Here is a 13,234-nt window from a genome sequence, read left to right as displayed (position 1 = left end):
GCTAATCTAATGCCTGTGAAATGTGGTGAAATTACAGAAGCATATCACATGCTCTCGCACCCTTGAGCATTTAGAGTACAAGTGAAAGATGGCAAGGATGTAGCATGACCCAGAAAAAGGCGTTCTCATGGTTGGGAAGGCCATATGCTAAGACTCATTTGTCAAACAGTAGTTTGCCATGGTTTGCAGTTTCTCACATGTGTACTAATAGTCATTTCTGCTATGGGCCAGGCCTCATGTTAGGTTATAATGAGGGATATTGTCATTAAAACATCAGAGATCTGCTTTTCTTTCCTGCCTTCCTAATCTGCTTTAAAAAGGTTTGAGCAGGGTTTACTCTTCTGTTCTAAGATAATCAATATTGAAAAAAGAGAAAACCTCTCTGACCTCATTTTGTAGGAGAGACCAGATACATCAGTTGCGATAACGAAAATGAATATCAACTTCCTGAGAGAGGCTCTCAGAATGAGAAATTATTTTAATTGCTCCACCTGGTCTAGTTTCCAAATTGGCCTTCCCCGTCCTCTCCAGTTAATAATTCATGATTCCTTGTGCAGTGGGCCTCTTCCCAGTGGAGAGTGAAGAGGCAGATCCTAGAAGAGAATGGTGGCAGCCCCTTCTTCATTCTCCGTAGACATCTCTCTTTCCATTTCTCTGTGTAAATATTGTCAGCCCTTAGAAACACTACTTAGCAGAGGCTGGCTCAGAAGTGAAGGCTTTTCATTCAATCGATAATTCATTCTTTCAGCAAACTTAGTGAATCGATGACTACCAGTAGCTGGCACTGTGCTGGATGGGGTCGGGGAAGCAAGGTGACGAGATGCCGTCCCTGTCCTCAGGTGGCTCACAGGGGAGGGAGGCCCCCAGCTTGCATAGTGGCCAGCGCCGGGGGAGAGTTTGAAGAACCGAGGCCAGGCAACCAGCACCTGCCGGAGCAATGAGGGGAAAGCTTCCTGAGGATATGGTGCCACAGCAGAATCTAGGGCCAATCAGGGTGGCAGGTGAAGGGGCCAGGTGAGAGGGGAAGATGAGACACCCCAAGAAAGGGGTGTCTGGGGGGGCATGTGTAATTCTGTGTGGTGGGTGCACGGGAGGTGATGCAAGTGTTGGGGTCCGGCTGCGGGAGGGGTGGGAGGCTGGCGTGCCAAGCTAAGCAGCTATGGGGAGTTAATGGATGACTCTGAGAGGCAGCGCGGTGCCATTCGATTTGTGTTTTAGGAGGCTTTTTGTGGCTGCCTCAGGGGAAATGGATTTCTGGAGGGCCTTGAGGGGCTGTCAGGAGACCTGCAAGGAGGCCACTGCCCTCAGGGTTGAGCAGTGGTGCAGCCTGCACTGCAGTGTTAACTGAGTTGGAGAAAAGGGCAAAGCCACAGGGTGACTGGCTCTCAGGAGTGAGGCGTGGGGAGCGGTGAACAGGAACTCCTGGGGTTCTTTCTGGTTTGGGTGAAGAGTAGCAGAACTGGAGGAAAGGAAGAGGGTGAATCCAACTTTGGAAATGTTGGTTTGAGCTCCCGAGGCTCCTTCACATGGATCCGTGGACCTCAGGGCAGAGGTCTCATGGGCAGTCCTCACTTTGAAATCATGAGTGTGAAAATCAGATCACCCTATGAGTGACGTGTAAGAAGGTGGAAGGAATAAAGAGAAAAATCTTGGCAACATGGAAGAGGTGAGAGATAAAGCAGTAGAGACGTAAGCTAAGGGAGAATTCTAAGAGGATGATGGTGTTGGCTGCTGCGGAGAGTTTAAGAGAGATAAAGATGGAAAGAAAATGTATGTGAGCTTTGCAATAAGAAGGGATTGTTGACTTGGACGAGAGTGGTTTCGGTGGAGTGGTGGGGATGGAAGACCCACCACGTGGAGAGTTTTCAGGAAGCTTGGGTGTGGGAGGACATGGATTAGTGGTTGTTATGATATGGAAGCATGCATGAGTGATGTCTTTGACCTGTAGAAGTTGACCTGACATTGTCGTTTATACACACTTTATGGGGCTTGACCCTGGAAGAGCCTGCCTGGCCCTCATTTGCTTCTCTTCCCTGATACTGGTCTGTAATTTGGGGCACAGGGAGTGAAAGAGAGGAAAGAAATAGAGAGCAGGGTGGGAAAGAGAAGGGAAGAAGGCCAGACAGTTTCTGAGGTTACTTTTAGCTGCAAAATTCTGAATCAACCCAGTGTTTCTTCTCTGCCCTGCATCTGACCTGCCAACGCAGGTGGAGAACCTTACCCCATTGCATCGGGGCCGGGAGGCGTTTCTCGTCCGTGCTCAGCTGTGTGGCCCAGACTGCAGCTGCCTCCTCCCTCTCCGCCTGCTCCTCTAACCCGTTGGTCTTCTCAGACTCTCTTCTCAGTGCTCCGTCCTCGTCTTCTGCCCGCGCCCTCATTTCCTGCTCTCAGAGGAGACCAAGTTCATCAGGCGGGAACCTGGAACCTCTCTGCAGCCCCTCACATCTCCATCTCACAGAGAGCGGTGTCCCTACTTCTCTCCAAGCTGGCCCTTCCAGCCTGGCCTTCTGGTCTTCTCACTTACCCTTGAACTAGGTTTCTCCCAAACCACTCCTTATACTAGAAACTTTCTTAGGTGACCTCAGCTCCTCTCACAGCCTTGAAACTGCCACCGCCATGCCCCTGCCCATAAATTCTTTCTCTTGAGTCTAAACCTATCTTGTGAATTCGCAACCTTCGGGACATCCTCCCTTGGAGGTTCCATGGAACCTTCAGATGCAACAGGTTAATTCATCTTTGGTCACCTAAATCTGTCCCACCTCGTGTATGCTGGTACTGGTTACCATCCACTCCAACCATCAGCCTGGGAGATGACTTCCTCTGTGGTTTCTCCCTTCCGGTCCTTTCCTCACCTTGCCACACATGTGATTATGTTTCTTGTCTGCTTTAAACCTTTTGGTGGTTAAACTTTGCTTTCTGAATAAATCTTAGCACCCTTGGCATCAGACCCCTCCTGACCCAATTCTTGCCCACCCTTCTAGCTTCAACTCTTACAAGCTCCCTCAGGCATCCCGGACCCCACCCGCCCGTCCTGAGGTTCTTGCAGTTCATAGAGCAGCCAGGGCTCTTCGTGCACATGCCTCTGCCTCTGCTTCATGCTGGTGAACTTCTGCTCATTCTTCAAGATCAGTTGTGCTTGTGATAAAGCCCGTGCAATTTGTCTACAAAGAATGTATTCTTTTTCACATCAACCTGTCCGTTTAGAGCCACCATATTCCTCACTTTTATGCTTTAGATGCTTCCTGGATGCTATCATTACCTGGTCATACTTAACTTAGGATAATTTAGTTTTATTCTCAGATCACTGACTTCCAAAATAATCAAGGATGGTAGAGGCCTTTTATTGTGAATTTAGATCTAGTACAGTTAGAATCAAAGTGCTGATTATTCCGAAGAAATTTGAAAATTGACACCCTCATGACTGCAGGTATAAAAAGAAGAGGAAATAGAAAAGTGTTTTGTTTGCATGTGTATAAAGAATCTATTAGAATAAATGAAATCTTTTATATATTAATATATAAAATATACATATTAATATTAATTAATATTAACATATAAAATATACCTATTAATATAAATACATAAAATATACACATTAATATTAATTAATATCAACATATAAAATATACATACTAATATTAATTAATATTAATATACACATTAATATTAATTAATATTAATATATAAGATATATTAATATTAATAACATATTAATTAACACATATTAATTAATCACCATTGCAATGTACTTTTTCTACATATTAATTAATCTACATATTAATCACCATTGCAATGTACTTTTTCCTCTTTTCAGTCAAAATTTCTTTCCTCCTCAATACTTTATTTTGAGATCCTTACAAAAAGAGGTACACAAATATTTCTAACAAGATTTGTAAGCATCTTTTAAAAAGCTAATAAAGAAGAGTTGTGGTTGTAGTACAGAGTATGTTGAAATTGGTTGTGGGACTTTTCAGTAAAAATCAGGAAGGCTTAAAAAGATGAGAGAAATCTTTTTTTTTTCTTCTTATTTTCATACTCAGGAAAGAGCGCTGAAAAGAATAGAACTATATAAAATGATCAGAATTTCAGGGCCTTATTTTCCGCTTTTTTTTCTTTTTCTTGAGGTGGAAAGTAGCTACAGTTGGCTATCAACCCTTGCGTTCTCTCTGTAAAAAATATTTTCATTCCTCTGATGTTTTCCAAGTGACCATTACTGCTGTATCAACCAACGGTGGGAGTAGGGATGACTCCAGTACAGCTTTTATTGCTCACTGTGAGGAAAAGCTAAAACATCTTCTGCCTGTACGCCTACAGCTATGTTTTTCTTAGCCTTCAGTAGGAAAACCTTTTAATTTCTATCTACCAACACTATGAACCATAAAAACATTCCTACGATTGCCCAGGTTCAGAGAACAAACTCAGCAAAGGCTTGGGTATTGCAACCAGCATAGCACATGAGCAGTGAATAGCTGCTTAGCTGTCCACACATACTACGCAGGAGCCCCTGGACGGGTGGGTGTTTGCCATGAGCACCACCCAGATGGGAAGACTGATCCAACCAAGTTCCTTTGGTGTTCATGCGCACTCTAGGGTCCTGGAGAGCAAACCAAAGCAGAGAGCTGCCTTTCTGGAGAATGAATCATTTATGTACTATTTATAATTTATATGGTTATAGTAAACATAGACAGCTATACCTATTCCCTGATCGTGTCAAAAAGGCAAAAAGATTTCTCTTTAAAAAATCCTTTCATATCAGGAAATATAAAATGCATACACAAAGTGTATAAGACAAAAATGTGCAGCTTAATTAATTAACACAGAGCATAAAAAAGAATAATGCCATTTGCAGTAACATGGATGGACCTAGAGATTATCACACCAAGTGAACTAAACCAGACAGAGAAAGACAAGTATCATATGATATCGCTTATATGTGAAATCTAAAAAAAATGATACAAATGAACTTATTTACAAAACAGAAATAGACTCACAGACATAGAAAACAAATTTATGATTATCAAAGGGGAAGAGGGATAAATTAGGAGTTTGGCATTAAAATACACACACTACTATATATAAAATAGATAACCAACAAGGACCCACTGTATAGCACAGGGAACTAAATTCAATATCTTGTAATAACCTATAATGGAAGAGAATGTAAAAAAAGAATACATGTATATAAGTATATATATATATATTTATAAAACGGAATCACTTTGCTGTACACCTGAAACTAACACAACATTGTAAATCACTGTAAAAATTAAAAAAAAAACCCCACAGAGCACAGACCTTTATAACCATTACTTTGATCAAGAAAGAATGAAGCCAGCACCCCAGTCCTTGCTGCCTCCTTCCCGATGCCCCCCACCCCGCCACGTAGGTACTCACTGTCTTGTCTAAAAGCCTTTTAAAGTGGGTGTCTACTTGTTTTCTGTGGGGCTGGCTGAGAGAAAGCAGAAGCATGGCCTTGGGGGCTGGGGGATCTGTGGGCAGCTGCAGTTCAGTGGGATGGTAGCATGGCAAGCTGTCTGCGTTTGTCACTGTTTCTCCCTCAGGCCCTAAGTCCAGGCATGGACTAGAGTCTGTTGTAATAGCTGCCGTGCAGACTGCTCTTTGGAAAAGCTGCAATGATTCAGTCCTCCAGAGTGTGCTAAATTCCCAACCCCTCACTGGAACTTGACTCTGTGGACCTGCTATGTACCTAACGCACAGTAGTAACTTGTTTCCACGCAATTGCAGGACCTTAGCTTATTGCCAGTGGGTGGACAATCTCAATGAGACCCGGAAGATGCTCTCTCTTAGTGGTGGCGGTCCCTTCAGTAACCTGCTGAGGTGGGTCGTGTGCCACATAACGAAAGGAATCGTGAAACGCGAGATGCACGGCCACGGCATTGGCCGCTTCTCAGAGGAGGAGATTTACATGCTGATGGAGAAGGACATGCGGTCTTTAGCAGGGCTTCTGGGTAACGTACCACGTCTTCTATTCTATATTTTCTATCCTTACTTTTTGCATGATTAGTAAAGCACTGTTAGTTTACTGACTTAAAGTTTTATTTTTGTTCGTTTCTTTGCTTCCACATGTAGGTTGCAGTCGCACCATTTAATCAAGTCCCCTAATTTTCAGGAGCACATGTCTCTCTTTTTTTTTTTTTTTTTTTTTTTGTGGTATGCAGGCCTCTCACTGTTGTGGCCTCTCCCATTGCGGAGCAGAGGCTCCGGACGCGCAGGCTCAGCGGCCATGGCTCACGGGCCCAGCCGCTCCGAGGCATGTGGGATCTTCCCGGACCGGGGCACGAACCCGTGTCCCCTGCATCGGCAGGCGGACTCTCAACCACTGCGCCACCAGGGAAGCCCACTTGTCTCTCTTTTTAATCACTAGAGCATGACTGTTTCTAGTGTGGCGTTGCCTCGTGTAAAGAGAACGTGGAACATGGTGTAGCATTACTAACTAGCTGTAAGTGATGCTGGCATTTCTGAATGTGTCGTGAGCCAAGGGGGATTTTGAGCAAGGAAGCTCTTCTGTTTATAAACAGGTCAGGGTAAAAGGCAGTTTATAAACACATCTGCTCAGAAGATGCGACTGGGTGCTGTCAACATCAAGCTAAGAGAGATGCTGACCCAGCCCGAGTACACGTGCAACATTTGACATTTTCTCACCTCTTTCATTTCCCTTTGTAATCCGAGTCGTCCTCTTATTAGCATGTTTTAACTCTTCTGATTTTGTATTTACTGCACCCAGTGGGTTTAGCTGTGTTGGGAAGCCTCTCAGAGAGAAGCACAGAGCGGCATCTGTTCGTGGGTGGGTGAGGATGCTTAGCCGAGTGACACTCCCTTGCTCACCTGGTCGGCTGGAGGTGGCTGGGCTGATGTGACTTTGTACTGGACAGAGTTTGCGTCTCAGCTCTGACAGGTCACAAGCAGATCATTCGAATTCAGGAGCTTCAGTGTGTGGAATGACGGCCTCTCCTGGAAACAGCTAACATATACGGAGCCAAGGTCATAGGACCTAGTCCTTTGGGGCTGCTGATTTTGTCAGTGAGTTTTCACTGACCCCCTCTCAGTACCCTCACTGTCCATTCTGGAGCACACTAGGTACTTCACCTCCTCCAGGAAGTGGGGTTTGGGATTTGTTTTGTTGAAACCTACCTGGTGCCGAGGAACGGGGGGCTGTGCTGGGTGTAACCACCCCTGTGCAGGGTGGCCCACTCTCATGGGCTTCCTCATGCTCTTCGCTCCACTTACTGGACCTGGAGTCCTCCCCTGAACCTGGCCTGCAGGGGGAGAGCCCAACAGGGCATCCAGCTCTTGGCCAGCCTTGTCATGTGGGGGGTTTGACGCCGCTGGGCTCCTGCCCTAAATAGACACTCAGGAGCCCTGCCTGGCTTGGAGGTTGATGCTGTCTGGACCTCCTGGTGCTTTGCCTCCCTGGGCCCAAGTGGGCCTGCCTGATGTAGGTATGAATGGAATTTGCCTCGAGTTTGCCTCGTTCCTTTGGAAACTTAGTATCGGACTCTCGGCCTCACACAGAGCAGGTGCACAGAGGGCCATTTCCTCCTAGCAGCGGCTCTATCTGCTCCTGGCTTCCTTCCCAACTCACGCTGTTGGGAGCCCCAGAAAGCCAAGAGTGGAGACCCTGAAGTGATGACAGCTCATCTCTAACAACAGTGTTCGTTCCTTAACTAGAGTGGGGTGATCGTCTCCCTTCTATAGAGCATTTTTGGTTGGGAGAACCTGGGGGCAGGGTGATAGCAATAATAACGATAACGCCAGTGTCCCTCTGGTATTTAATGACTCAGAAGAATGCTTCCACCCCAGTGATGGTGAGATGGGAGACAAATGGATCACTGATAGCTAGGCTGTCAGTGGCAAGTATTCACAACAGCATCCCAAGTCCAGGTGATTTTCTAGGATGAGAAACTGAGTGGGTTACTTGCAAAGCTGGATTTTACTAGAGTTATATTCTGTACGGGGGCCCAGGGAGCAGTCTAGCTTTGAACTCTATCACAGGAGAAGCACTTTTTCTGCATTTGGGGAGGGAGAGGCTCTGGGGCTGAACATCATAGTTTTTCTTACTAAATGAGGCAGAAAGCAGCTATTTCTCCCTTCACCCAGGGTTATAGCTTACTTTTTTTTTTTTTTTTTTTTTTTTTTTTTTGCGGTACGCGGGCCTCTCACTGCTGTGGCCTCTCCCGTTGCAGAGCACAGGCTCCGGACGCGCAGGCTCAGCGGCCATGGCTCATGGGCCCAGCTGCTCCGCGGCATGTGGGATCTTCCTGGACCAGGGCACGAACCCGTGTCCCCTGCATCGGCAGGAGGACTCTCAACCGCTGCGCCACCAGGGCAGCCCTGTATAGCTTACTTTTAATGTCCAGCTGCCTAAGAGACTCAAAATGCAAAATGACTTTTTATTGAACTATTTCAAGATTTGGGGAAATTGTCCAGGGATGTATTTGACTCATTAGGATAAATTAGTTATTGCTGTTTCAGTTCAACTGACTTCAGTGATTTGACACCTTCTATGTGCCAGGAGCTGGGAGATTGATTACAAAGATGAGTTAGAGCTTGTTCCCGCTCTCAAGTGCCTATAGTCGAGTGGGAGGGATGAACCTATAAGCCAGGAGCAGGCAAATTACAGCCCATAGCTGGTGGCCTATTGTTGTTGTTGTTTTGTTTTTTTTAAATGGCCTGTGAGCTAAGAATCATTTTTACATTATTAAAATGTAAGGAAAAAATCCAACAGAGATCAAATGTGGCCTGGATAGCCTACAGTTTTTACGATCTGACCCTCCATTGAAGAAGTGGTTACCATGCACAAGTGCACGAGTCGGGCTGCGGTAGGGCCTGTGATAGAGGTCTGTGCTCCCAGGGGCAAAGAGGCAGAAGAACCGTGCAGGGCTCTAGGAGAGGTGGCAGCAGCTGTGTTGGCTCAAGAAAGTAAACAGTTGTCCCCATGCAGAAAATAAGGAAGGGTCTCCCAGGCAAATCACGAGAAAAGGAGTCCTGGGTGAGGGGCATTTTGGGATCATGGTTGAAATGAAGATCAAAAGGTAGTTGGGGCCATATTATAAAGGGTAATAATTATCATGCTCAGAGATGTATACTTTATCATACAGGAAACACGGAGGTGGGAGAGCCTGACAACATAGTTGGACAACATGAAAAAATGATATCTTCATGTCGGAAAGGAGGAGTCAGAATTATTATTTACTGAAATTAAGAGATTAAGTGGCTAAAATAATGGAGAATCAACTAAAGTTATAACAGCTAATGGGAGTGTCCAGTAAGTCTGCAAAGGTTACAAGCATGCAGACATCTATAGTTTTCTTGAGTATGCCAAATAAGCAATTAGAAAATATAATTTAAAAAATCCATGCACAATGGCAATAAAAATTTTAAATATTAGAAATAGAATTTGTCAGAAATATTTAGTATCTAGAGAAATAAAAATAAACAATCCTAATAAGAGAGAGGATTTTTAGAAAATGGAGGGTGTACCTTGATTGATTGATGATTGATTGACTCATTCGAGAGTGATGACCTGAGAGCCAGAGGCAGACCCCAGCTTCCTCATTAACTAGCTCTGAGACCCTGGGCACATTTCTTAACTTCTCTAGGCCTCAGTTTCCTTATGTTTGAAATGGGGACAATCACCACGAGAAGAAAAGTAATACATGTAAAGTGCTCAGAATGGTGCGTGGCATGTTGGAAGCAATCAAACAGCAAGCAAGTTAAAGTACAAGGAGGAGAGGAAATTCAGGAAGGAGAGGTTCAAGGTGCTGTGAGAGCTGATTAGGGGGTCGCCTAGTGGTCAGTGCCAGTCCCTGTTTAGTTCTGCGTGGTCCCCGACCCCTCTTTTTTTTTTTTTTTTTTTAATAAATTTATTTACGGCTGAGTTGGGTCTTTGTTGCTGCGTGTGGGCTTTCTCTAGTTGTGGTGAGAGTGGGCTACTCTTCCTTGCGGTGTGCAGGCTTCTCATTGCGGTGGCTTCTCTTGATTCGGAGCACGGGCTCTAGGTCCATGGGCTTCAGTAGTTGTGGCATGTGCGCTCAGTAGTTGTGGCTCGTGGGCTCTAGAGCGCAGGCTCAGTAGTTGTGGCCCACGGGCTTAGTTGCTCCGCAGCATGTGGGATCTTCCTGGACCAGGGCTTGAACCCGTGTCCCCTGCATTGGCAGGCAGATTCTTAACCACTGTGCCACCAGGGAAGCCCGACCCCTCTGTTTAAAGCAGAGATACCCTCCATGTAGTAGGTGCTTGATTGCCACCTCAGGCAAGAAGGGCACACATTGTCTATTTCCATCCTCCGCCCCAAAGGGTAAGAGTCTGAAGAGAATGAAAGATGTAAAAATTAAAAACAAATGTTAGGTTTTGGGAAGCAGTGTGGGTGGAGGCAGGCAGCCTTGTGGCCGCACAGGAGGGAGTTCTGGAGTCAGATCCCTGGGCTCAGACCTTGGGCTCCACCACTTGCCAGCTGTGCAACTTCACATGAATAACTTGTTTTTTTCACCTGTAAAATGGGGCTCGGAAGCTAGAGAGTGTGAGGACTAAAGGTGCTAATTTATGCAATATACTTACTACGATGTCTGGCACATAATAAATGCCAAATAAGTATTAGCTATGACCGTTATCACTTTTACAGATTTTGTATGTAATACAAGTTCACTAGGAACATTGTTTTCTGGGGAAAAAAATGTTTGTGAAGAAAACCTTTTTTCTGATTTTTAAATTTATTAGTTAATTATAGAAATTTGAGGGACTTCCCTGGTGGTGCAGTGGTTAAGAATCCGCCTGCCAGTGCAGGGGACACAGGTTCAAGCCCTGGTCCAGGAAGGTCCCACATGCCGCAGAGCAACTAAGTCCGTGTGCCGCAACTACTGAGCCTGCACTCTAGAGCCCGCGAGCCACAACTACTGAAGCCCACGTGATACAACTACTGAAGCCCGCATGCCTAGAGCCTGTGTTCCACAAGAGAAGCCACCGCAGTGAGAAGCCCGCACACCGCAATGAAGAGGAGCCCATGTTCACAGCAACTAGAGAAAGCCCGCGCGTAGCAACGAAGACCCAACACAGCCAAAAATAAATAAATAAATAATAAATTTATAACAAAAAAGTTTTAAAAAATAAAAATATCAGAAAAGTATTTTAAAAAAAGAAATTTGGTAAGGTTCAGAAAAGCATAGAGAAGGAAGATTAAGTCCTTAATCTTATAATGTACTGCTAACCACAGTTACCATTTTGGTGTGTACCTTTCCAATATTTTTATGCATAATTTTGAATCTTATATATGATTACCTGTATTATATATGTGTGTGTATTTGTGTACACACACATATATAATCTTCCAACCTGTCTTTTCCCTGTTGAATATATTGCACATATTTTCCTCTATTATTAAGTATTCTATACCATGCAATTGTGTGTGGCTGGTATCACATTTGATGCCATAAAAGCTGACTAAGATTCATCAGTAAAACTCTGTTTTGCGCTCTGCCTCGCTCATATTTCTGTCCTATTATTAATCCTGAGTCTACAGGTATGCACATGAAGTGGAAGGAGAATAAGACAGAATGAACATAAGAAATATGTAGCTGTATCCCTCATTAGCATAGAGATCCCCGGCTGTGGCCATTAGGGTGAGACTAAAGTAAGAATAGAGGATGGAATCTGGTATAAAGGAACAGCACCCATTTGGCTGATGAGGAAACTGAGGCACAGGAAGGTTGAGTGACTTGTCCACAGCTGCGCCAGTCGTAAAAAGTGGAGGCAGGAATCAAATCCAGGCTGTCTGACTCTAGTCCCCTGCTATTTCCTGGCCCAACAGCTACCCTGCAGTTCCTTGGGAGCTGAGACTTAAAGTGGAGTGTGTGTTATGTTATGTCAGGATGACTCCTTTAAAGCATTGTCTGAAGTTGCCAGAACTTTAACTGGCAAGTTAAAATGTAATCTCCAAGGTAATTTTACAAGCTGTTTTATGATGCTGATCTTGGAGGCTGAGAGCAGCACAAACTATGGAGTCTCATCATTGATGTCCATTTCCTGGGCTTTGTGAGTTGAAGTCACCCCCGTCCTGAGGAGGCTGGCTCCCAACAGAGATGTGTTAAAACTCCAGGCTGAAGTGTACAAGTACTTGAGGAGAAAAGGTCTCTTTTTTTAGGAGCTGTTATTGAAAGAACCAAGTAATAAAGTGGAATTTGTAAATGAAAGTGAGAAAAACAAGCTGATTTCCAGCCAACTATACTTGATTAATATAAAGTGAAATGCACTTTCCCCTCCTGGTCTGAAGCCTTTTGTTGAGTCATGAAAATGGCTTGGGGAGTCTTTATTTTTCAGAGTCTTTGTTGCCATTGGGTTGGCACATGTCAAAGAGCCAAATCTGGGCTTCCCTGGTGGCGCAGTGGTTGAGAGGCTGCCGGCCGATGCAGGGGGCGCGGGTTCGTGCCCCGATCCGGGAAAATCCCACATGACGCGGAGCGGCTGGGCCCGTGAGCCATGGCCGCTGGGCCTGCGCGTCCGGAGCCTGTGCTCCGTGGGGGGAGAGGCCACAGCAGTGAGAGGCCCGCGTACCGCAAAAAAAAAAAAAAAAAAAAAAAGAGCCAAATCTATTGGTTATTTTAATAAACACCAATGTGTGATTTTGGCTATTTATTAAAGAGGAAAGGGATGCAAAGTAGTGCTTCCTTTCAAAGGCAGCAAAGTGAGTCACTTGCCACATGTGCTTCATGTCACCCTTTTCAGCGTGTATAGTTACAATGTGGTATAATTTTTCAGAATGATTGTATTTTGCTATTGAACTGAAAAATAAAATCATTTAAAATTTATTTGTTTATTTTTCAGGTTGTAAATAATTTCGTTTTTTAAATGCATAGATATTCAACTGATCACTTAGTTCTTTAGTTAAATAATACATAGAAGACTAAAACTGGCTTTGTGATTAGTAATAGAAAATCTCTAACCCATTTTTAATCAGAAATGCCTTTGGGGTTCCATCCCTCCAGACTGAAAAACCTTGCTATGGAGCAGAAGTGGTGATGCGGTATATTAATTTTGTATCCTGCAACTTTACCGAATTCACTGGTGAACTCTAGTAGTTTTCTGGTGGCATCTTTAGGATTTTCCATGTATAATATCATGTCATCTGCAGACAGTGACAGTTTTACTTCTTCCTTTCCAATTTGGATTTCTTTTATTTCTTTTTCTTCTCTGATTGCTGTGGCTAGGACTTCCAATGCTT

The 13,234-nt window shown here is 44.5% G+C and overlaps 1 protein-coding gene across 2 annotated transcripts in view; it reads left to right on the top strand.

Moving 5' to 3' along the window:
- Positions 1-13,234, top strand: part of FAXC (failed axon connections homolog, metaxin like GST domain containing) — an 80,185-nt gene that overhangs the window by 31,515 nt on the left and 35,436 nt on the right. For both annotated transcript variants that reach the window (XM_029224204.1, XM_029224205.1), the window contains one exon: positions 5,746-5,969. In XM_029224204.1, the coding sequence (XP_029080037.1) occupies positions 5,746-5,969 (224 nt within the window). The remainder of the gene's footprint in view (positions 1-5,745; positions 5,970-13,234) is intronic.

This window comes from Monodon monoceros, unplaced genomic scaffold (genome assembly GCF_005190385.1).
Source record: "Monodon monoceros isolate NGI ecotype Baffin Bay Population unplaced genomic scaffold, NGI_Narwhal_1 Super_Scaffold_15, whole genome shotgun sequence".
Classification (NCBI taxonomy): domain Eukaryota; kingdom Metazoa; phylum Chordata; class Mammalia; order Artiodactyla; family Monodontidae; genus Monodon; species Monodon monoceros.
The sequence above is the reverse complement of the archived record's forward strand: the minus strand, read 5'-3'. Positions and strand labels throughout refer to the sequence as shown.